General features: G+C 36.0%; 1 protein-coding gene across 3 annotated transcripts in view; it reads right to left on the reverse strand.

The window, feature by feature from the left end:
* Positions 1-1,400: 1,400 nt before the first annotated feature.
* The window catches only part of LOC126184461 (gamma-1-syntrophin), a 769,719-nt gene continuing 745,885 nt past the window's right edge, over positions 1,401-25,234 (reverse strand). Inside the window, exons 10-11 of one of the 3 annotated variants that reach the window (XR_007536832.1) lie at positions 1,639-1,935; positions 1,401-1,533 (exon numbers count right to left, since the gene is read on the reverse strand). Coding sequence is in view for 2 of the 3 variants with exons in the window: in XM_049926854.1 (XP_049782811.1) it covers positions 10,211-10,318 (108 nt within the window). In the remaining variant the exon portion in view is untranslated. Of the gene's footprint in view, positions 1,936-9,195; positions 10,319-25,234 lie in introns of those variants that run through there. The other 2 variants (XM_049926862.1, XM_049926854.1) reach the window with 2 other exon arrangements.

The raw sequence follows: 25,234 nt of genomic DNA on the forward strand, positions 1-25,234 counted from the left end.
TGTTTTCAGTTAATTGAATGAGGTATGTTTTAATTGTAAATTCTGTAAATTAAACATGGAACAAAGTGTGGTTTCAGTGCCTATTGTTGTGATGATATATAAGGGCCCAATTTTTGGTCCCAAGACAGTTCATGGCCAAGTTTCAGACAAGAAACCTGTGTTGGTTAGAACAACAACAATGCATCAACTTAACTGTGACATAAGTGTAACACAATTAGTCCATGAGTTAAAACAATTACAGTGTCTTTTCAATACACACCATAGTATTCTGCAATAATTGTGTGGTTAGGTTTTACTGCTCATAGATTTTCAACAGTAAACTGTTGTAGCAGTATGCTGATGTTTGCCTGCAACCTATTAATGAGGCTTATCGTCCACTGGCCATGTGAACTGTGTATATTAGGGGGTTGTGAATAGTGAAAGTAAAGAACTGTGAAACACAATTATGCAACTGTTGGCTACATCATTTAAAGTAGTCAGTGTTGAACTTCCACTCAACCCCCCATTTTTCAGCCAGTATAGCAACGCAGTATGTCGACACTGAGGACACTTAATGAGGAAATAAAGCAGGTGAACGTCACAACCGGTGACCACATGATGCCTAAATGATAGGACACTGGGGTCCACATCTCAAAATACTTGTTTCTTTATACATTTTGACATCCTATATTTCATGGTGATAACATTAGAGCTTTCACAATGATGATGATGAAAGGAAAAAAAGTGACCATCTGGTTATCACCACAGATGGCAAATATCTACAGTGAGCATAATAAAAACTGTGATAGGTACTGTACCTCAGTACTAGAGCTGATGTGCAGGAAGTAGTGGTGATGGACAGGAAACAGTTTAACTTTTCATCTTACTAGCACCTTGATTATAACTATGACTTACACAATCATTAAATAAGTATTAAGACTCATGCATTAAATTTAACTCCAAGTGTAATATCCATTGGTTGTAAATAAATAACAAAGTGAAGTGAAATCATCATAATGATAGGCTGATAAGAAGTGGAGTTCAAACTGCCTTTCCACTTAATGTTATTGAGTTCCCATAGGTACTGTATTACTTCCCTTTGTTTATCTGGTGCTCTAGGTGACTTTTTTTATCTCAACCTTTAATAAGTTTCATTTAACCAAAGCTGTTTGTGTCGTCCACCAGAAGCTAATGTTTAGTGTTGTGACTTTCGTGTCCCTGTTTCAAGTGTCATCTTACATACTGGTATATGAACAACTCAATACTTTTTAATTCTGGAAGGAAATCACTGAGGAAACAAAGGAATTAATAAAAATTGTACAATAATTTGCTTATCTGGAAGGGAATGTCGTAGGAATTAATGGAGGGTATATAAAATTAAAACACAGTCAAAAGTTTTGGAACATGAACACCATTTTAATATTGTCTGTAAACCACTCAAATGGAGCAAGAGTATAATTTTGCTGTGAGTATATTAGAGCAGACAGACATTTGTTACAGACTTCACTTGCCAGCTTTATATATCTGTAAGTGCTGTTGCCATGAAACAGTTGCCTGAAACACAGAATATAACAAATCTTCATCTTAAAAAATTCTTTGTACATAATTAATTTATTATAAACATTTAACACAATGATTGTTTCATGAGTCAGCACTTACATTCATAACAAAAGCAGATGTCTCATCAGACACTTCAAAGTTATGGAAAGCTTTCAGTTCCATATGCGCGTAATGAACTTGAACATCTTAGTTAAATATGCATCCAAATACATTCTTTCTGTAGCCAACATACATTTATTATTAAACCCCAACACAAACTTTTATCAAGCAGATTTGCCAGGCAGGAACCAATATTCTTCCATCTACATTATTCCTGAGTACATTATTGCAGGGACTGCCATGTTTGCATTGATTAATAGCAATCCAGTGACTCTGCTTCTAAATTTCTATCCAACCCTGAGGGGAAGAATTTGAAAACTTTGAGAATTATTTATTTGTTATAATGTATAGTATTGCTATTGTTCACACTTATCTAATTTACATTTTTTAAAAGATGGAAAATCTTAGGCATCTTAATCCAGCATTAAATGAAAAAGGCCTCAGTTGAGTTTTCATAACCCATTGAAACATAATGTGATTGGAGCCCTAAAAGTGTGATTAGAATCTTGTGCTATTGTCTCAACATGGTTTAACACTTTGGATGAGTGTAATCACCAATATACTACCACACTACATAACAGAAGGTACCTAATACATGTAAGAAATCAAACTACTGAACTGACTTGCTTCAGAGTGGGCAGAACTTACCAAACCCAGGAGAGAATGCCAAGCATAATCTTTGTGGTTATCCAATTCTGATAATTTGCAATTAAGCAAAAGACAAAAGTTAATTGTTACCTATACTTATCAAATTATTAATATATTTTACCATATCTAGTTTTGTGTCTGTTGTGTTTAAAACCAAATAGTGTGCTTAAACTATATGGATAGCAAAATATTTTGAAAAGTAGCATGAAGTTGTTGCATGCAATGCTATACAACTGTCAGAGTACTTACATACTGAAAAATCAAACATTAGTTTCCCTTAAGCCAAGTACAACTTGATTGTGTTGCCATTTCTGGACTGAAGTGTAATTTGAGTTTATATAACCCAGTGTTCTTACTGTACATATATTGATCACACATTAATTAGATTCATGGATCTTTTGCCATAACTCTTGCAAAAATAATAAAAAGAAAAAATCATGCTGTGGTGAAAGGAGTTCTAATTGATGTATGCGCTACAGTGATCTGATGTAGCTGTAAGAGGTGCATAATATTCTTATTTTCTGCGGTGTGTGCAGATATATTATAGAATGGTAGGTAGTTTCACTTATTAGATTTAATTTTTAAGTCCCTGGAACTATATTTTAAGTAAAATATTTGCAGTCATAAAAGAGCAAGGTATTTGGAAATGTAACAGGATTGACCTTAGTCTTAGGAGTGAAAACATGACAGTCTTTTATCATATTACACTATTATATTTATTACTGCACATAAATTTAATTTAATTATTTATATGTATGTGAGATATCGTTGTGTGTGCTGTTATTCATTTCACTACCGGCTTCTATTGCAAAATTAAAATTTAATCCTGTGGTACAAATAAAGCTTTTAAGAAAATCTTCACAATGGAAACACTTGTTGCCCTCCAGTTCCTTTTAAGTGCTTCACTATATTGATAATTGCATTCTGAGTATTGTAATATTTTTTTAACTCCTTTGATGATATCACTTCTTAATTTCAGGCAATTAGAATGAAGTTCACAAAAATAATAAAAATTGTAATTTTTGGCTCATCAGTGGCCCAAGTTGCATCTAAGCATTAATTTCTGCCAAACAGTAATACACAGTAAAATGGTTGAAGTCTTCTTGTTATATACAGTAGAAATGATTTAGTTGTTTTATTATTATTTTGCCGGAGGGATCACTTGTATCCCACAACATAGTATTCCCTCAGAACTAAAAACTGACAATTTACTGTGTAATTATCTGTGATGCTTAACATCTGCTTTGTCGTCTTATTCTTATCCAGTTCTTGTTTCTCCCTGCCACTTTATCCTCTTCTTCCATTTGCCTTTCATTCATTTAACCATCATAGTCATCTATTTCATAGCTCCTTGTTCCTGCTGTTATTTCTAATGCCACCACTGATACCTTTTCATTTTTATTCCATTTTCCATTTCATTATTTTTTTACACAATTGTAATATCCTCTGTAGTTACATATTTCTTGGATCGTCTGCCCTTTCACAGAGACACCGTATATAATTTAATTATTATTTTAGTGTGACTACTACACCCAGGGACTGGAGAATACCAGTGTTGCCACTAACATGAAGATTCTGTTCTAATGATTCTGTCATAATTATGCTAAATATATAAAAAAAAAAAAACTGCCTACAAGCGATAAAAACATGGGATAGTGCATTATCTATCCAGCCTATATTTGATTTAAGCATCCTTTTCTCATCCAGCTCATCTTTGAAACATAGAAACAAGGCACTCAATACAAACAACTGTTGAAGCAAGCTATTCACCATGCAGCTGCATATCCTCTGCCTTTCCAAACATTCTCCAGTTTTGCTGCTAGAGAATCTGTTATACATTGCTTGTGCTAATGCATGCAGCTATGTAAAACAATTACTAGATTTACTTCTTGACAATTATTTGTCTTTGTTAATGACATCTTGATTCTTTCCACATCCCTGAAACCTCCTTCAGTACGATCTGCTTAACATAGTGAATGAATCAGTCAGTGAACTATGCTTTTACTTTGTAACTTCTTTTGCATTATTGTGCTGTATTATTGCCTTTGTCAATTTGGAGCCAGTTTCGTCACATTTTTTTCTTATTCTGCCAAGCAAAAAAAGACTCTCTCATAAATATATATTCTGTGTCTTATGCTGGTGACTGCAATCTTCTCTTGCTGTTTCCATTTTTCTTGAAGTTTTATCATTTACTCTTGATTATTTTGTTTAATGTAAAATTGTTGTCACACTTACATACAAAAATAACAACTGTTAATGTCAAGTGCGGCTATTCTCCTCAACAAATACCAGAACATTTGTGAAAAGTTAAGAATATAGTTGTTTTGGAGAAACAACTTCACTGGAGAGGTTAAGTAAAGCATACAGAATCAACAAAAATAAGTCAAAAATCCTTAATTCCGAATATTTTAGGAAGAATTTCTTATAACTATATAAAGCTGTGACATGTAGCATGTACATGATGATGAACTATTCCCAGTAATTTTTGGGTGGTGCAAATTCTCTTTGTCTGTAATGCTATAATCCATTACAATTAAATTTTCTTTGGTTCAAATATTTTAATTTTCTCATCAAAAAGGCTGATACTTTGAATTACAAATAAGTGTTCTGTGTCTAACAATCCGTGTATGGTTGTGCACCGAGTTTTAGTTCTCCTATTCAAACTAATTATAAAGAATTCCCAGTGAGACAACCATGTCTAGTTTTGATAATTATAAACATACTTCACAACAAGGAATCCCTACAAATATAAGGCCTTTATTGGTGTAAATTGAAAGATGCCTCATCCGCCATTAGGTAAAATAATGACAGTAGTTACAAAACAACATTACCAAAGACAGGAAAGTTTATTACATGTGGAAAATAAGGACTGATGTTCAACACCTTTCACCAAAGTAAGGAAGCTGAATATGATGTAACTGTAACAAATTCATTGTCGTTAAGTATACATTAAATTCAAGAAAAAAATGGTTTCTCTTCCATTACAAATAGTGATATTGAGTCTTATGTCACTAACATTATCACATAGGTTAGTTTGATGCTCTGGGAGTATTAGGCACCTGCATCAACAGGACTTATGCTTGTCAAGCATTGCACTAAATTCTAAAATATTATCCATCTTGAAATTTCTAAAAAGTGAAATATTTATCACACCTTGCACAGTTCCTACGGCTTTATTGTTTGTGGTTTGTTGTAATTAAGCAACAAATTTAACTGAATTTATTTGACACAGTACAAACCTTACTTGCATTATACTTGCATTATAAATTGAATGAATAAAAAATAAAATAAAACAATGGTCCCAGGAAGTAGAAAAAGAACCTGTAATTAAATCATCATGTAATTAACAAAACAAACATATATTTTTGCCATAAATAGCAGGTCTATTAATGAAAAAGAGTGTAAGATGGAAGACCTGTTGTAAGAAGAAGAATAGGGTAGGTTTCATCTTCTGATTCTATGGGTTTCCTCTTGTCCAGTTGTTGGGAATATTGGACGATACTTTTCAGGGAATTATCAAAAACATAGAGCACTTATGAGAAAGTTTTACAGTTGCAAAATGTGTTTCATTTCTGTCTGAGTTTACAAGAAAAATTTAAGTTGTCCAGATAACTCAGATTATAATGTTTCAAACAACATCCAGCACCTCCAAGGTTATTGCAACTCGAAACAAAAAGAGGAAAACAAATGTATGTTTGCTGTTATAACAGTAATACATTAAATCATAATTTTGGAGAAAGCTGAATTACAAACAATAACTGTGTTCCTGGCATAATAAAACAAATCATTGATCAACTATGCCACAAAAGCTTTTAGAAACTGATATCAGTTGTTTCTCTAGAAGATCTCTGAGTCATATTTTCAACCAGAAAACTAACAACAATTAAAATGCACCAGAAAAATAAAACTGACTTAATCTGTTACAAAACTCAAAATCTGGAAAAGCAGCATAGAAATAAGGAATTAATTATGCAAAACCTAGTGTAATGAAAAAATAAAATTCAGATTTGTTTACAAGTAATTGAAATAAAGTCTAACAAAAGTAAAGTAAACACACTTTCCGCATGTTGATTACATATTAGTGAGGCAAAAAATGACTGAGTGGTAGAATATTGCTAACATAGCACAAGAGCAAAGTGCTCATCTGGAGGATTGCATTAGAAAAGATATGCATACTAACAAGATGATATTTCTGCAATCAAGGCAAAACCATTCTCCGAGATATAAACCAACATATTTTTTTTTTTAGATGTGCATGTTGTATGTATCTTTAAGTCCAAACTGGAATTGGTTGATGATATTCACGGAATATAAATTGTATTCTGTGAAATTGTGAACTGGTAGATCACAAAGTGAAAATAAAATATTCATATAAATTATGACATGTACCGAAATGTTTCTAGGCAACTGCAGAAAAACAGAGCTTCTCAAGGTAGAAATGTGATTAGGGACAGAGAACTTGAAAATAACATGTAACATAATAAGTAACAGGGGTACAAAATAGAAATGAAATATAAACACTACGATTTCAGAACAGAGAATATGAAGTAAAGCTGAGAAACATTTGAGTTCTTGTGAGTCACAGGGCTATAGGAGACTGATAATTATTGTGATTAAAAACAAATACTATTATTCACACTGTGAGAATTGTTATAATGTTTATTTATTTTTTATGCTAATATTGTGTTAATTTTGTGACTTTAAGAACAGTTTTTGATAGAAATTTAAGTATGTAGGAACATATATGTCACTGCTGACAAATATTGCAGGCTCTCTTGTATCTGATGTTGAACGACAGTCTCATTTTGAATGACCTTCTGATAATCATTTTTAAGGTATTGTGGAATTTGAATAATTGATGTAGAACACTTCTCACTGTTATTCAAGGAAGTCATAATGTTACTATATTCTATAAACACAGTTGGATCAAACAATCTGTTCAGTTACCCTAATTAATTAGGGGTCACTTTACATTTATCATTCAAAGGCAATTACAGCTCCCTTGCAGTACAAATTATAAGCCTTACTTTGTGAAACATTCTAGAAATTCAGTTCTATTTTAATACTTTTTTCCACCACAGTCTTGTTTTTTGTCTTCCTGTAGTTCTGTCTTTATAAAACAAATATATGGCATATGGTGCAAGATAAGATGAAGACAGTCAATGATTGGTAAAATTTTATTGCCACCTTGAGAATAGTGGGTAAAATCGCTTATGAATTTTCAAAAATAAACACTATGATTTCAGAACAGAGAATATGAATTACTGGCTGTCAGCACAAAACAGAATTAAGTTTGACTGATTATTTGTAGAGTAACTTTGTAAGCAAAGGGTGAACATTCTTACTTTGATGATGCACTGCCTCACACTGCAGTATCAGAATTACAGAATAGGCAACTTCCAGAAGAACACTGTCATATGGCCAAGTAAATATTACGGTTAAAAAGAAAAAAAAGATTCTAAGCACTCCAAAGTGTTGAGAAAGTTCCAGGTAGTTCTGTAGTCCATTTACCATACAGAAATGATAACTTCAGTGATGATAATGACTTTGCTGACTTAAGATAAATCAACAAGAAGCTTGAGAAAAATTTGAATTACTTATTGCACATATTCATTCATTGATGTTGCATTACAAGGGGAATTATCACATTTACTCATGAGCAGTGGCATAGTAATTTGAAAGGGAGATTTTTCTCCCAAGTTTTAATGAATTATTTTCTTTTATGGTCTCTTCATAGCAATAGTTTATCTAACACAAGGTAAATGTTAACAAAACCTTGAAATAGTAATTGCCATGAATAAATATAATGTAATAATGATGGTGACACTGTACATTAAAAATAAATATTTTTTTGTACGATGAGGTAAAAGAAGCAAAAAGTATGAGAGACAACTTTATGGGGGTTTCCACATTCATTTAATTCTTTTATATGGAAAGGTCTTTGGCAAGGTAAATAGAACTCTGCTGTGCAAAGTAATGTAGAGGAGAGGAATATCGCAATTACTGATAGCAAATGTAAGGGCACTGTACACTGGAACAATTACAGTAGGCCCCAATTGAAAAGAAACAGAGAATGCTCCTCAAAGAGCACTTCATCAGATAAATACATTGGGTCATAAATTTGATTATAAGATGTTGATTTCAAAACCATGGAGTGGGTTTTATTAGAAAGGCCCCATCAAAGACTAAAATAATGTTTGCCATCTGCTCATTTGAACAGGGAAATATTTTAAGGTATTTGGATGTGGCATAATACACCATTAAAAAAAAATATGTAGAAAATAGTATATACAAATTTAGATCAATATGTGACGCTGTACAAAGAATGCTGCAGTCAAATTGACTAAAAAAAATGTGCTTCCATCTTCAGTTATTTGAACGAAACCAGTGATGCAATACAACCCAGAAGCAAAAGAGATATAGGTTGACAAAATCCTGACAGAGACTAGAACAGGCAATCTTGACTAACTCATGATTGATGGAAGATGATGAGTTTTTACCTTTCTTCTCAACCTACAATGCAGTACCCATATACAAAACATTGTGTATGAGCCATAATTAAAAGTTTCTTAATGAAAAATTAGACTAGTATTCTCTTGTGTTTTCTTCTTGATTATTAAAATTTATGTAGACTATGTGCTGGAAGTACGCTTATTCAGTTTATGTAACTGCTGTTTTGAAATTAATTATTGCATCATTATTGTCAACAGATTGCTTTAAAATTTTAATTTCTGTTGGTTGATACTCAGTGCAGGCATTTTTCTTTTTCACTGATTAATATATTAGTTCTTTTCTTTGTGTTTTTTAATAATATGGATGTAAGTCGGATGTAAAAATAAAAATTATTTGAGAGAGTGAATACATATATCAACTCTTAAACACATGGTACCATTCAAGAAAAAGTATACCTTCACCTGAGAACTGTGTATGTCCTCCTCTGTGGTCACTGTGTGGAATATATAAAACAAAGACACTAACAACGTAGTGGTACGAAAGAAAGTGGTTGTGTTGTTCGCACACAGATTTAAACTGTTCCTTGTAAATCATGTGATAAATAATGTAAAACACTTCCTTTTCCCCCATAGTTATTAGAAATCAAAGAGTTTAAATTAAATATAAGAAAGTACTTCATTAATTATTTGTGTTATGTTCTTTCATATTAATTATTGCTGTAACATGTATTAGAGATAGTTACTCTGGTACTCCAAATGATATCACGTGACTGTCACTAAAATGGGAATTTGATTCTCATTTACACAAAGATGCAGTCTTGTAGTGCCCACAGAGCAGCAAATTACATTCAGATAGTGGAAGAAATCTTGGCCAATTTGTAACTTACTCTTTATCAACAACAACATTAAAATCTTTATGAAGTACATATGTTTTGCAGTTTTTACAATAGGCATTATTTAAAAAGTTTTTTGTTTGTGATTTCTTGGCTGCTGCCAGAGAAACGCTTTCAGTCTGTTCTTTTCAGCTACAATTTACAAAAAAGTTCTTGAATGAAGTAGTAAAAAGTACACCAAAACTGTATTGATTTCATAAATTGAAATACATAAATAAAATCCCAAAAACTCTTTCATAATCTAAAGCTTCTGATTAAACTTTGTTTTGGCCCTTGTCCTTTGGTTTTGAGACTCATGTGATAAATTCATATATAATTTCATTGAGACACAAAAGTAAACAATACATTTTTTTTTGCTTTTGTAAGTAAGAAGTATAGACAACAATATAACAAGGATTGTATGTACATATATTTATAAATTTATAAAGGTATTGTTTTCAGATAGACACATTTCTCAATGTTAACATTTACAAACAATATATTTCACTATTTTTGTATTTCAATATACAAACTGATTTATCTTAATGGTATTTTCTGTACATTTATTTATAATAATTAATCTATTTTGTACAAAACTGACTAGGGTGTTTTTGAACTCAGAAAGGCTGGATCAACTGAAGCTACTTTAGCTGTTAAAAATGCATGCATACAAAAGAGCAGGCTCTGAAGATTTGATGTTTCTAATTCCTGCAACAAAAACCAAAAACATAGCTTTAACTTCTTTAAACAAAACATATAAAGCATATGGTATGTATTCTGAAATTATATTTAATAATGAGCAAGACAAATAGCGAGAATAAAAAAACTTAATGTACATAAAATTAAGTACTGTAGTACAACATACAATGCTACAAAATCTTCCTCCAAAGTTTCCCATAACACTTAACATCCTTAAAATAGATAATTATACTGCCGTTTCTACTACCATGCATGTATGTTCTTTAATGACTTAGTAATTTGTTCACATTTATATAAAATAAGCTGTGCCCTGAGCAGAGCCTTCATGCCACCACCTCTCCCACTTTTTTGTTTATTTTAATGATTAGCAGGTTCATACACACAGTATCTTTTTACATTCTCCTACTTTTGTAAATGATCAGGGGATACAAAATGATATCACTAGGTGTGTGACAATGAATTATAAGAATTATTTAGAAAGATGTTGATCTTCTAAGTAACACAGACGTTTTCTCATGTCTCCTTCATGTTAATGTTTTTGAACTAAGACTGAATAAATGACCCAATTTTTACAGATAGGGTGTGTAAATTAGTCATAAAATCCATTGTTAATATATCTAGTGTAATTACAGTTCATTATTTCAACATATCTACCATTTTACATGGCAATATGTAAAACAAAGGAAAGAGAACCACTTGCCTATACTAGATCAGTCCATGGATCACAGAAACACATAACAGAAAACAGCATTCACATTAACTTTTAAGCAATAGCTCTTTTGCTACTGCAAGTATTCGCATTCACACACCGAACCACACAGACTTGGTGTGTGTTTTGAAGGCAGGTACTGTAGAAGAGAAGGAAGTATAGAAACATTAAGGGATAAAGAATGGACAGGAGTTGCAGATAAGTAAAGAGAGACAATATGAATATGTGAATGTTTGCTTGTGCTAGAGAAAGAGCTGTTGTTCAAAAGCTAGTGTGAATGCTGTTTTCTGTTATGTGTTTATGTGCTCCACACATTGATCTATTATATATGCATGGTTGCTTTTCCCTTATTTTACTTATTGCTCCATCCAGGAATTTCCATTGTTATTTTACATGAAAACACCATACTGACAAAATGCCTGTGTAATATGATTGTCATCAAAATGTGAAAAGAGACCACTCACCAAAAAGCAGAAGCATTGAGGTGCTGACAGGCACACACAGAAAAGGAAACCTGCTTGCTTTCAGAGTAATCCTATCTTGAGCTATAGTACAAATACATGCCACAAATCACACACACACACACACACACACACACACACACACACACACACACACACACACACACACACACACAGAGAGAGAGAGAGAGAGAGAGAGAGAAACACCTGTGCCTGTACATGGCACTGGCTGGAAGCACAATGCCAGTGCTGCATTTTGGCAGGTGGACTATGTTAGGGTGGTGATTGTGTTGAGTGGATGGGTAAAAGGAGAGAGAGGCAAGAATAGGAGTTGAGGGCAGATGGCTAGTGTCTTTGATGGAGGTGGCTGTTTTCCTGTCCAGGAATGCAGGAGGGAGGAGTGGCAGGTGCATAGGCAAGGCATGTGATGCATGGATATCTGAGCCAATTGGGAGCAGCTCACACTGAAGGTGACATGTGGATGTGTGTTGGGAGGGGATGATAGGATGGAAGAAGGGGATGCTGTTGGGTGAAGCGTGTAGGGACAGCAGTTTGCTGGATATTGAGGCCAGAACAGTTATGGGAACAAAGGATGTTTTGCAAAGCCTGGTCTCAATCCACAGTAACCCACTGTTCCCATACGCTCAATCCAACAGTTTTCCCTAGCCCCAAACTATCACCCCTCCCATCTCACATCCCTGTGTCACCTTCAATATGCGCTGCTCCCCACCATCTCTGACATCTGTGCATCACATGCCTATCCCATGCACCTGCCACCCGTTCCTCCTGCTTTCCTAACTGGCAAACTAGCTGCCTCCCTCTGAGCTGCTGGGCACCCACCCCACCTCCTCTTCCTGCCTCCCACCTTTCCTTTCCCCTGCCCACCTGACATAACTCCACCTCAATCTAGCATTCCTGCAATGTAGTATCGGGGTTGTGCATCCAGCTGGCATCGTGCATGCGCGCGCACACACGTGTGTGTGTGTGTGTGTGTGTGTGTGTGTGTGTGTGTGGGCATGTGTGTGTGTGTGGGCGTGTGCGTGTGGGCGTGTGCGTGTGTGGGCGTGTGCGTGTGTGGGCGTGTGCGTGTGTGGGCGTGTGCGTGTGTGGGCGTGGGCGTGTGTGGGCGTGTGCATGTGTGGGCGTGTGCGTGTGTGGGCGTGTGCATATTTATGTGTTCTCTAGTTCAAGAAAGGATTACTTTGAAAGTTAGCAGTTTCCTTTTTTGTTTGTCTGCCTGTCGACAGCTCAATGCTTCTGCTTCTCCTGTGTGTGGTCTCCACTACTCCCAGAGTATTTACATTCTACTGGAACTTTACTACACAATTATGTCACTGTAATAAATTCTGAGTGTGAGCTAAGGATTTTAAAAATTTACCTTGAAGTCTCAATGCAAAATTTACTAGTAAATCAACTTGATGCCTTAAAACAGCAACTTCATGTAGTGGCCAACAACATTCTTACAGATATTGTACCTATGAAGTATGTTCTGGTACATACTCTACATCCCACCTGGTGTCTTTTCAATTTCTTGTCCAGTGAGAAGCAACTCTGAGACATTTCTCTTTCCTTAGCAGACATGGACATGTTTCACATCTCAATTAAAACTGTCATAGAATGGAAATGGTATGTCTCCAGACATGGATTCCTATTCAAAATATTATGTACTTGCTCCCCCTGCAAGGTCTAGAAGTTTTTAACATGAATTTCTGAACATGCTCATAAATTGTTGTTTATAGATCAATGAAAATAAACAAAGAGTGCTTTATGTCTCGAGAGCAATGAACACAGTTACTCATGGCTCTGTAAACTTTCCTGGCATAGTAAGTAATGATATCCATACTAGGTCTCCAGCTGAAACATAACATCATCTTGAGAAAATATATCTGGGCGGTCCCTGTTGCCACCATCTTCAGGTGAGTACACTGTTGCACTAACCTGCTGGAACTGAAATCAAACTGCAGTGGCAGCTCCTTTATACACTGCCTGTATGTCTACTGTGCATGTGTGAATGTAACTGCTCTCTAGTGCAAAGTAAGGCAGTGCATTGGAGGTGAAAACTTGCAGAAACATTTCAACGAGTTTTCACCACAAGTGCTCTGCCGTACTTTGCCCTAGAGGGCAGTAATGTTCATGCATCCATGGTGGACCTACAGGTGGTGTATAAAGGAGCCAATATTGTGGTTTGATCTCAATTCTGGTGAGTCAGTGTGATGACTTACTCGCCTGAAGATGGCAGCCAGGTGGACCACTGAAAAATTGTGTTAAGATGACATTAAGTTCCGGCTGGAGGCCCAATATGAATATGAACATGATTACTCAATTTTAGGTATTCAAGCTCTTTAACTGCACCCAGTATCTGTATAGTCTAACAGTTTATTTTGTTTATTATTAAAATTAAGTTCCTCAGATACTTTGTGGTCACTATCTAACAATTTTTCTCTGAAAATCTATGGGATCTTCCAATTACCAAACTGATAAATTACCACTGAAGGCATAACAATGAAAAAAAGATGAGTGGCATGAATTTGCAGAAGAGGCAACATAAAGTATACACACAGGAATGTGATTTCTTTTTTGATTTCCTCATAGCTTGCTGACAAGCAAAATGCTGGAGGTAAATCAGTCCAAATAAAATATTTAGTAAGGAATTGTTCCTAAGATGATTACTAGAATCTGAGGACATAGAATTAACATTCTTTAAGTTACAATAGATAGACTTTGCTTTGTCAGTATAATGGGATACAGTAGCAACTCTGAAAAGAGAGATAGACTGACTGAAATGATGTGAGGTAAAATTAAAAAAAAGGAATTTTACTCCTAGAATGTCACTTAGAGTAATGAGTACACATGAAGTAGCACCTTAGGGAATGCATTGAGTGTAAAACAGAATAAGGCATTACAAGCAACTGTAGTTTCACGTGTGCACTTCTTGCACAGAAATGTAGACAAGAAAACTGAGAAGGATGGATAACATAAGGTGACACAAGGTGGACAACACATAGCTAGAAATTTCCAGAAAAAATAAAAAAAAGATGTATAACATGCCTCTGAGCAAATATTAAAATGGAAAGAACCCCACTTTTAACATTAAGTTATTTCACATGTTTAATATACATACTTCTAGACCAAAGAGTTATGGAAACAAGCAAATTTTATTTTAATGTGTATGCGTATCATGGAGAAAATGCTTAAAGATAGCTTTCTTGTAGACTGGAAAAATGTAAATCATGATAATAGCCATAAATGATTTAGTTTATAGCTAGAGGTTTTCCTGTGTCAACTTCACTAGTGAGCTGCTGTAATACTTATGGAATTGAATTCACACTTGATCAAGCAGCTTTTAAATAACCAAAGCATCCATCAAGATTTAGATCTTCTCTTGTTTCCCAAAACTACTTCAGGCACATGCTAGGATGGTTCTTTCGAAAAGGCTACAGCTTATTTCCTGTTCTGCTCTTGACAAATCTGCTAACAACTGCTCCATCAACAGAATGTTAAACCTCAAGCTTCCTTCCTTTTTATTTCTTTCTCTGTTCTTCCTTCATTTTTTAACTCTTAACATCATGTAGCTTACAGCATAATGTTTTCCAAAATGTTGCAGTGCTAGCAGTTACATGAATCTCACATGTCAGGATTGTTCTGTGGAAGTTAATCATAAATCAGTGATGACAGATCAGATGAAAATTCAAATAAATGTACAGTGTACAGTGTCAAACTGAGGAACTATAATGTGAGAGAGGCTTTTCTACAAATTAAAACCAGTAAACCAAGTAGCACAAACAGAAGTGTTGAAAACAATTCAGCAGACAATGAACATGACTGCTATAGATTGGAACAAAGGAAGAGAAAGAATTCATTGTATGAAAAATAAGAAAAAAAGCAGAGGTAGAAATAACTGTGTACAATTTGCGTTAAAAACAAATGTACATGCACCAGAAAGAAAAACTGCTTCTTATGAGGAACATGTGTACATAGCTGACAAATATATGAATGGAGAAAGTACACAACAAATCTTGTACTTTCAGAATGTAATGTAAATTCTTTCTACAATTGGAAAGTTAAGTATAAAGTAGGAAGAGTTCAAGTGCCAATGTGTAGATAAAAATGGGAACTAAAAATCACATAAAATCCCAAATCAAGCAAGATAATCACATCCACTGAAAAACTGAGAGTTACAGTTGGTGTAATAACCAGGATTGCAGTCCTGTGTGTTATTAAAGATCTGGAGCTGATTTTGAGCTATAAATGAGAACTGGAACCTGAAAAAAAAGCAATAAGCTTTTGATGCACAAAAAATGAGAGAAGGAAGTGAAATATAAAAAGGTACAAAGAAAATATGTCAACAAGATACAAAAATTATACACTTAAGAGAGCTAATATGAGGAGCATAAAATGAATGAAGGCACATTATGGACCAAGTGAACATTGAAAATTTGTGGATATTTATTTGCACATTTTTATCATTATTTAATACTGACTTTTAGTATGAATGAATCAGCACTAATAAATTTATTACAGCAGATATCCAGATGGTTGATTTGTTATTGAAGGTAGTTGCAGGGTACTTGGGTAATTTCTTTTATTATTTCTGCCTGTTGAAATGGGTTCCATATTCCACACAAAATATGGTTTAAGAATAAATATTACAGGAGGAGATTATAGTATTAAAAGACTTAAAAGAATTTTCATATCAGTGACATAAGATTAGATGACTGAGGCAGTGGAGATGTCAGAAGCAGGTTAGTGGAGGCAAAAAAGGCGTTTTTTCCATTTTTTTCATAGCTGTTTCGATAGCAAATAACAGGATCATTACAAAAGTTATGGAAACTATTTTTTTTATCTCAAAAATGCCAATGCATTAAAAAATTATAAAATATGTAAATGGAAGAATAGTTCATATGTAAACATTACTTGTAAGGTGATGGATGAACACACATGCTGCCATAATGTTACAACATAAGAAAAAAGGCGAAACAAATTTTTTTGTTTTAAATGAGTTTTACTGTCAATTGCAACAAAGATGCCAAATACTCTTGCCGCCGCCCCCCCCCCCCCACCCCCACCATCAGCAGATCTCATATCTCATGCATCACTGCTGTTGTGGCAATGTCTTCATGTGTTCAAAAGTGGATCCTATGCAATGGCTCTTTCAGTTTTGCTTGAGGTCATAATCACATGATGATTCTAGCAAATACAGTGGATGCTCTTGTACTTTCCATCCGCATTGTGTAAGCAGATTCCATACACATGCTGGTGTATGGGCTCTCACATTGTCCTGAAGAATTAATGCATTTTGTAGACTTTAAGGACATTTCTCCCGAACATCCTGTCATAGGTGTCAGTGCAGAAGTGTGACAATAGTACAATGCATTAACAGTTTGTCTATGTGGGATGAAATAGCACAAAATCAGTCCTCTAATGTCATAAGTTACGATGACCATTAACTTGACAGGAGAGGTATTGTGATGAAATCTCTACCTGCATTGTAGTCCTGGATGATGCCATTCCACAGACTGGTGTTTCAGTTCTTGCTGATAGGCCCTGGGCCTAAACTCATCTATGGCAATGATTCATGCAAGCATATTGTCTCCCTCTTCCTTGTAACATGCTAGATGCACATAACCAATTTCTTAATGTATCCACTCTTCCACTTCACTCAGTGCATGAGCCATCCACTTTGCAGCAACTTTACACATGTATAACTCATCATGTAAAATCTTGTAATTTCTGTCTTCTCAATACTAGTGTGGCACTGTAATTCCTTCAGCATCTATCTTCTGTCATTCTCCAAGCACTGGGCAATCTGGGTATAAGCACAATATGTATGCACACTGACAGGCTGGCTGGATCAGTGCATGTTGGACACTGCAGCTCTGCCATACCTTAATGCATCTACCCACTGAGCTACCGTTCAGTACGGTAGAGCAGCATTTCCAACCACTTCCACAAGCTCCTTGTGGCATTTTCATGCATTCCTTCCACACTGAACTTTAGTCTTTATGTAACAGCACTGTTCAAGTGGGTAACATCTATCCTGAATGGCTGCTCAGCTCATACTGTGGTCTCTCTTCACATTTCGTTCTCCTGGCAAGGACTGCCATCTAGCATCAAATCATGTTACTGTGGGTTCTTGGATGAAAGATGTATACTTTGCTATGTACTATTGTATACTATTGCAATTGATGGTAAAACATGTTTGAAATTTGTTTCATCCTTCTTCTCATGCTGTATCTTTATGGTGGAGTGTGAGTTCATCCATCTCCTTACATGTGATGGTTACAGACATTTGCAGCTTTCAGAATTTTTTAGTTTGTTACCATTTTTGAGACAAAAAATGGTTGCTGTGACTTCTGTAATGGCCCTCATATTAACTTTGAATTATACGGACAAGAATGCAGACTGCAGGAAAACAGAAGAAGAAGAATCTGGCAGCATTTAAATCTTGTGCTACAGATGAATCTTAATATTCAAATAGGCTTATGAAGTATGAAATAAAATTATACTGATTAGAGGAGGAAATAAGTCTATAAGGAACTCTCACAAAAAGGAGCTGTTTAATGGGACATACACCAAAAGATCTAGGTAATGGAAGGTGGAATGGAGGGAAATGGGGTAGCGACAGACAAAGATTGTTATATCTATGAGAAATTACAGAGATACTGCGAGTGTTAGTTGTTTCAGTACTGTGTAGCTCAAAAACAAATCTGAAGCAGAATATTAATCTCAGTCCATCATATGGATCCAATACTTGTCCAGTACAGTTCTGCTTAACATTAGAGCCTAATTGAAGCTACACAAACAGTTAAAGCTTAAAAGTGTTGAAATTTCCTGGCAGATTAAAACTGTGTGCCCGACTGAAACTCGAACTCGGGACCTTTGCCTTTCGCGGGCAAGTGCTCTACCATCTGAGCTACCGAAGCACGACTCACATCCGGTACTCGCAGCTTTACTTCTGCCAGTATTTCGTCTCCTACCTTCCAAACTTTACAGAAGCTCTCCTGCAAACCTGGAGAACTAGCACTCCTGAAAGAAAGGATATTGTGGAGACATGGCTTAGCCACAACCTGGGGATGTTTCCAGAATGAGATTTTCACTCTGCAGCCGAGAGTGCGCTGATATGAAAACTTCCTGGTTGAGCACTTGCCCGCAAAAGGCAAAGGTTCCCTGTACGGGTCTTCGTCCGGCACACAGATTTCATCTGCCAGGAAGTTTCATATCAGTGCTCACTTCACTGCAGAGTGAAAATCTCATTCTGGAAACGTAAGATTTAAACACAGCCATAGTGCAGCAACTGTTGAACGAATCAGGTGGATGTGTGACTGAGCTAGTGGAGTGGTAGTATATTGAGTTGGTGCAGTTGTTGGTTAGCAAATTAAATTGTCCTAGGTATAGAACCTATTGACTATTAATGAGCCTTTGGCTTCTGCAATTGAAAATTGAAGCAGGAAAGCTAGTGAGGTAATAGAAGACCCTCCCCCTCTGTCTCTTACATTAGAAAGATATTCTGCCTTGTCAGAGTTTTTGCAGTTTCAGTTTATAGTCTGTCTAAAAACAGTGTTTGGATGTAACTTCTTTTGGATTTATGTTAAGAGTTCACACGACAACATAACAAGTGGTCTTTTAATGACATCAGCTTTTTGCAGCATATTACAGAAATAACTAGCAGACAAGATCATGCCTTGTATGTATGACAGGTTGTCAGTTATTCTGCATATTTATTTATTTTTTGGGATGCTACTGATCTGGGAAACTTTTGGTTTCATTTTTCATCTTAATTATAGCAAAATAAATGAAACTAAAGAATAATAAAAGAAAATGAACAGGCTTCTACAACAGGCAACACAAATTACATAACAAGGAATGTTAAATGGGGTGTCTCAAACCTTGAGGGTTAAAACTATATGGACGATGTAGGATCAAATATGAGCTAAAAAATTAATGATTCAAAATGAACATTTGATTCTCTATTGACATAAACAACTTGAACTCATAACAGCAAGTGATACCTGCCAATCTCAAAGCATGCACAAGAGGAGTGTGTAACATTGTGCCTCACTCTCTCCAATATCCCTGTTGTCTGATGGTCAAGAGGTTCCTCTTCAGATTCTTCAACAGTGACTTAGTGTAAGCCCATAGAAAAAAATGGCTGTGGGTGCATAAGAGAGGACTGTATATTTTTGTCAAAGTAGCATCTGCCACCAATATTGATGCATAAACATATGCCTTTCACCAACATGTGCCTCTGAAACATCAGTTTTCAAGACTTCATACTGCATGAAAGATTTGTTTCTGGCCATTGGTTCATTATTTCAGAATATCAGTTCAAGACCGTCTGGTGTCTGTATAGTTCTGGACTATCTTTTATACACAAGCATATTAAAGTTAAATCAGCTACTTCTTTGATCAGGAACACAGTGATGGATATGTTCCATTTAATTTCTGACAGACTTTGAACCCAAGAAAGAAAGAAATCTCCATGTCTAATCCTAGATTATATTTTTTATGTGCAACCTCATTTCTCAAAGAGTTATATGACTTTTCAGATTCCCCACAGCAACACAATATATTAGAAGACATTTATTCATCCCTTTTACATAACATTCCTGTTTGTTCAAAGGTTTCAATTCCACATACTATACCAGCTAAATATTCAACAACCCATGTGCTTATCTCATTATCACCCCACCCTATACTCATTCACAGTGACAAAAAGTCTTATTCTTCTGCCCATATCATAAACAAATTCTGTTTTGCTTCAGTTCTGTTTTTGGCCTCTTTAGCCTTCTAAGGACAGAGTAGTCATAGATGTTAAGCAAAATGTTCTGACCTGTATAATTTCTTGGAACATCTTCTTTCTTTTATATTAGAGAGAGCTTTGAGGCTTTTTTTTTTTAAATACACCTCTGATCATATAGCAAAAAAATCTTCTTTAAAATAGTTACTAACTGTGTTGCACTTATACCCACTAAAGATATCACTCACATTTAGAAGTGTGTTATGTTATGTCACCATCTTATAATCTGGGCAAAATGGGCAAGATATTTTGCTGACACTACATGACTCTGGACAAAAAGTTTCCTCCTGAACTGTCTTGCTGGTAATATACATTGTCATGCAAATTATGTCACATTTTGTCTGTATATTGTTTTAAATCTGATATGTGTTTCCCAAAAAACACATGATGTTATTGTTCCAAATTCCACAAGTACTGCTATTAAATCTCTTTTGTCATCACAGAACATTGTGGTATTATGCTTTTGGTTAAATGTTATTAATTTTTCTACAAATTTTCTACTTAAAATTGTGCTTTATTCTTTCCCACTCTTCCTTTGTGCATAGCATGTAGAAGAGAGTAGAAGACAAAGTGTGCTGACTCTCCTAGTTCACTGGTTCCTTTGTAAGATGTCAGCTGCTCTGCTTGTGACCGACAGAGGTACGTGTTACCGTGGCAGTCGCAGCACAAAAACTGATTCATTCATGAAATTTATGTGATGAAATGAAAAGAACATGGATATAGTTAACTTATCCCAGTGGACATCAGTTATCCACTAGTGTAGATAGTTTTTGGGTAGTATTTGAAGTTTTTGAAGACTTCAGCTCCTTATGATGTTGTTTAATGCCCATGAAAAACCAGCATTCCATATACACTGATGAGCCAAAACATTATGACCACCTGATTAATAGCTTGTTTGTCTGTCTCTGGAATGAAACACATCAGTGCCTCTGCTTTATCAGGGATCTGACATTTTGTTGGTAGGCTTGTGGAGATATGTGGCTTTAAATGACTATGCACAGGTCATGCAATTCATGTAAATAATGGGCCACTGATTTGCGTATGTGGTGATAGTGTCTGATACCAACCCACATGGGTTTCATAGGATTTACATCAGGCAAATTGGTCACTGAGACATCAACATGAGTTCACTATAATGCTTCTCAATCCACTGTAGCATGGTTCTGACTCTGAGGCAAGGATAATTATACTGCCGAAAGATGACATCACTGTCAGGGAAGATCTCAAGCAGGAAGGTAATTTGCAGCTGTCAGCATGTCTTAAAATGGCTCTGAGCACTATGGGACTTAGCTTCTGAGGTCATCAGTCCCCTAGAACTTAGAACTACTTAAACCTAACTAACCTAAGGACATCACACACATCCATGCCCGAGGCAGGATTCGAACCTGCGACCTTAGCTGTCGTGCGGTTCCAGACTGTAGCGCCTAGAACTGCTCGGCCACCCCGGCCGGCAGCATGTCTTCAATTACTACTACAGGTCCCATGCAAGTGCAGGAGAATGTCTACAATAGCATAGTACTGCTCACATTCATGGTGTACTGCACGTTTCAAGTAGGCATTCACCTCAACGATGGCATTTGTGGAGTGACCAGTGACCTAGTGTAGCAAAAATGTGATTCACCAGAAGAGCTGACACATTTACATTGAACAATGGTTGAATCCCAGTGGCTCCATGTCTACTGCAGTCTTAATTTATGATAATGTTGGGTCAAATGTGAACATTAGGGGTGGCCTGCTACGGACCTCCTAGTTCAACAATATACAATGAATGGTGGGCTCCAAAACACTTGTGCTTTGCACCAATATTGCTTTCTTTCAGCAGAGATGCCACAGATCACCATCTATCCTATTTCACAGTGGAGACAAGCCTCACAACCCCATGTTCTATGATGGGTCATGCACGTCCAACCATCTAGCATCTAGAGAGAGTTTCACTGCCCTTCTACCTCTTTCCATAGATGCTCACCACAGTAGCATGTGAATATTTGACCAGCTTCACAATTTTCGAGATACTTGTTCCAGGGCGTTGTGTAATAATAATACACCCTTTGTCAAAGTCGTTTATCTAACTGGATTTCCCCATTTGCAGTGGTCCCCCATCTGTATCTGCTCTGCTTATATACTTTTGTTACTGTGTCACTTGCCTGCAATGCCACTAGGTAGCATCCAATGTCACACTGGGCGGAGGTAATAATGTTTTTGCTTATCAGTGTGGTGAAGAATCAGCTTAGAAACAATGTCAATCACATGATCTTCGCAGCATCCAACATTTGATATATCAATGCTAATGTGATCCAAACTATTTAAACATTCATAGGAGGGTCACTCCAAAAGAAATGCACACTATTTTTTTTTAAACCCATCTTTTATTCTAGATTTTTGAAAGCTTTACAGTGTGTAGATATATCCTTTAGGAACAATATTTTCATTTCTCCACATAATTTCCATCCCTCTCAACTGCCTTATGCCATCTTGGAACCAGTGCCTGTATACCTGCATGGTAAAATTCTGGACCAACCTGTTGGAGCCACTGTTTGGCAGCGTGTACAAGGGAGTCATCATCTTCAAACCTTGTTCCACGAAGAGAGAGTTTCAGTTTCCCAAAGAGATGATAGTCACATGAAGCCAGGTCAGGACTGTAAGGTGGGTGTTTCAGTGTTGTCCATCTGAGTTTTTTGATCGCTTCCATGGCGTTTTGACTGACATGTGGCAGTGCATGGTCGTGCAACAGTAAAACATCCTGCTTTTGCCGATGTGGTCAAACACGACTCAGTTGAGCTTGAAGTTTCTACAGTGTTATCACATAAGCATCAGAATTTATGGTGGTTCCACTTGACATGATGTTCACTGTCAAGAGTCCTTCAGAATTGAAAAACACCATAGCCATAACTTTTTCAGCATAAGGTGTGTTTTTGAATTTTTTTTTTCTTGGGTGAATTTGCATGACACCACTCCATTGATTGCCTCTTCATCTCTGGTGAAAAATGATGAAGCCATGTTTCATCACCTGTCACAATTCTTCCAAGAAATTCGTTTCCACCATTCTCTTACTGTCCCAAAAGTTCACTGCGTACCATTTTTCTTGTTTCTTTGTGAGCCACTGTCAACATCCTGGGAACCTACCTGGCACAAACCATTTTTAACGCCAACACTTTCAGTATTCTGCAAATACTTCCTTCCCCTATCCCAACATAGTGTGACAATTCGTTCACTGTGATGCATCTGTCAGCAGTCACCAATTCGTTAACTCTCTGCACATTGTCTGGAGTGTGTGCAGTATGAGGCCTGCTGCTGCGTGGACAATCCTCAATATTGCTGTGCCCACTTTCATCACGTAACCTGCTTGCCCACCAAGTAACTGTACTGCAATCAACAGCAGCATCTCTATACACCTTTTTCAACCTCTTGTGGATGTTTCCCACCGCCTCATTTTCACAGCACAGGAATTCTATGACAGCACATTGCTTCTGACGAATGTCAAGTGTAGCAGCCAACTTGAAGACAAGCTGTGATGGTGCCACTCACGAGAACAGGTTGAACCAAGTTTGAAAACAAGCAGGAAGGATGTATCTACACACTGTAAAGCTTTCACACGTGCAGAATGAAAACTGTATTTTTACAAAAATAGTGTGCATTTGTTTTGGAGTGACCCTCGTAACAAAGGTTGCCCCATAAACTGTCCTCAAGGAGGTTTACCACAACAATATTCCCCAACTGGGTAAGAACACTGAAGACACATTTCAGTGCATATGTGAGCAATGTTTTTCCTGTAGTAGAGCCAAAATCTTTAATATATGTCAGTAAAGAGAGTGGCATGTCATACAAATTCTCATTTAGAAGGCAGAAATGCTTCAGGCATTTTGTGACTCTTCTTGCTTGATCCACCACATAACCTGCCAGATGACAAACCAAACATTCTTTTGCTGAGGAGCTTTCAAGGCTTTTTGGAATATGTGGTGGATTGGGTTGAACATTCTGTTGACATTTCATTATCAACATGAAAGTAGACACACTGTGACATGTGCAGGCTCAGAACATGTATTACTGACGGACAATCATAGCAACTCAGAGACCTTATGATACTGAAATGATGTTCAAGTGGATCCTGATTAAGTTTTTCTCTCAGGATTTGGGTAAAACCTCTTTTCCACAAGTATTCAGAAGTTCCTAATGTAATTTCAATCATTACTCTTTCAGAACCAGAGCTGTTACACTATCAGCAATAATGCAGTTCCGTTTCATTAATGTTTTGTGAGTCTCTGAGATTTTGGACAAAGCATCCTAAGCAAAAGAAGAATTAAGTGCATCCACTAAGTTGTCTGCACATCTAGTGAATGATTCCATTGATTCATTGTCTTTAAATCCTGCAGCTTCAATTTCCCTAAAGAATTTTATTCTGTTGGTTACTGGGTTACTGAATAATGCAGAGCTAACTTTACATTTGTTCATTGAAATGACAACAGATCTAAGTGGGTGGAAATTAACTTGTGGTAAACTTTTAATACAGTGAATTCTGGCTAAATATCTTGTTCTTATACTCTTTGATAAAATTGTAGTTGATGCTCTCGCTGTTGAAAATTACCCCTGCGTTATCACAAAAATTATTCCTTACACATTTTACTACATGAATAGCATCTCAAAATGTGCCTGAAAATGCCCAAATTCTTTTGGTTTTGTCAACTAGATTTGTTACAGAACAAGTAACTTTATTTTTTATGCCACTAATTCCTTGACATTACTAGACCCTTTTATTCAGTTGACTGCCATTAAAAGTGAATGCAATAATTCTTGTTCTAGCTTTCTCTAGCTAGATAAGTACTAGAATCAATATCTTTAAGACGATGTCACCAGGAGTTGCACTGTAACTAGCATATGAGATCTGCTCAAAAAATTCCAAAAAATTAATAAATTTGCACCAATGGTGTGTTGGAGCGAAATGCAATTGGTGACCTCGCATA

Source organism: Schistocerca cancellata, chromosome 1 (assembly GCF_023864275.1).
Source record: "Schistocerca cancellata isolate TAMUIC-IGC-003103 chromosome 1, iqSchCanc2.1, whole genome shotgun sequence".
Classification (NCBI taxonomy): Eukaryota; Metazoa; Arthropoda; class Insecta; order Orthoptera; family Acrididae; genus Schistocerca; species Schistocerca cancellata.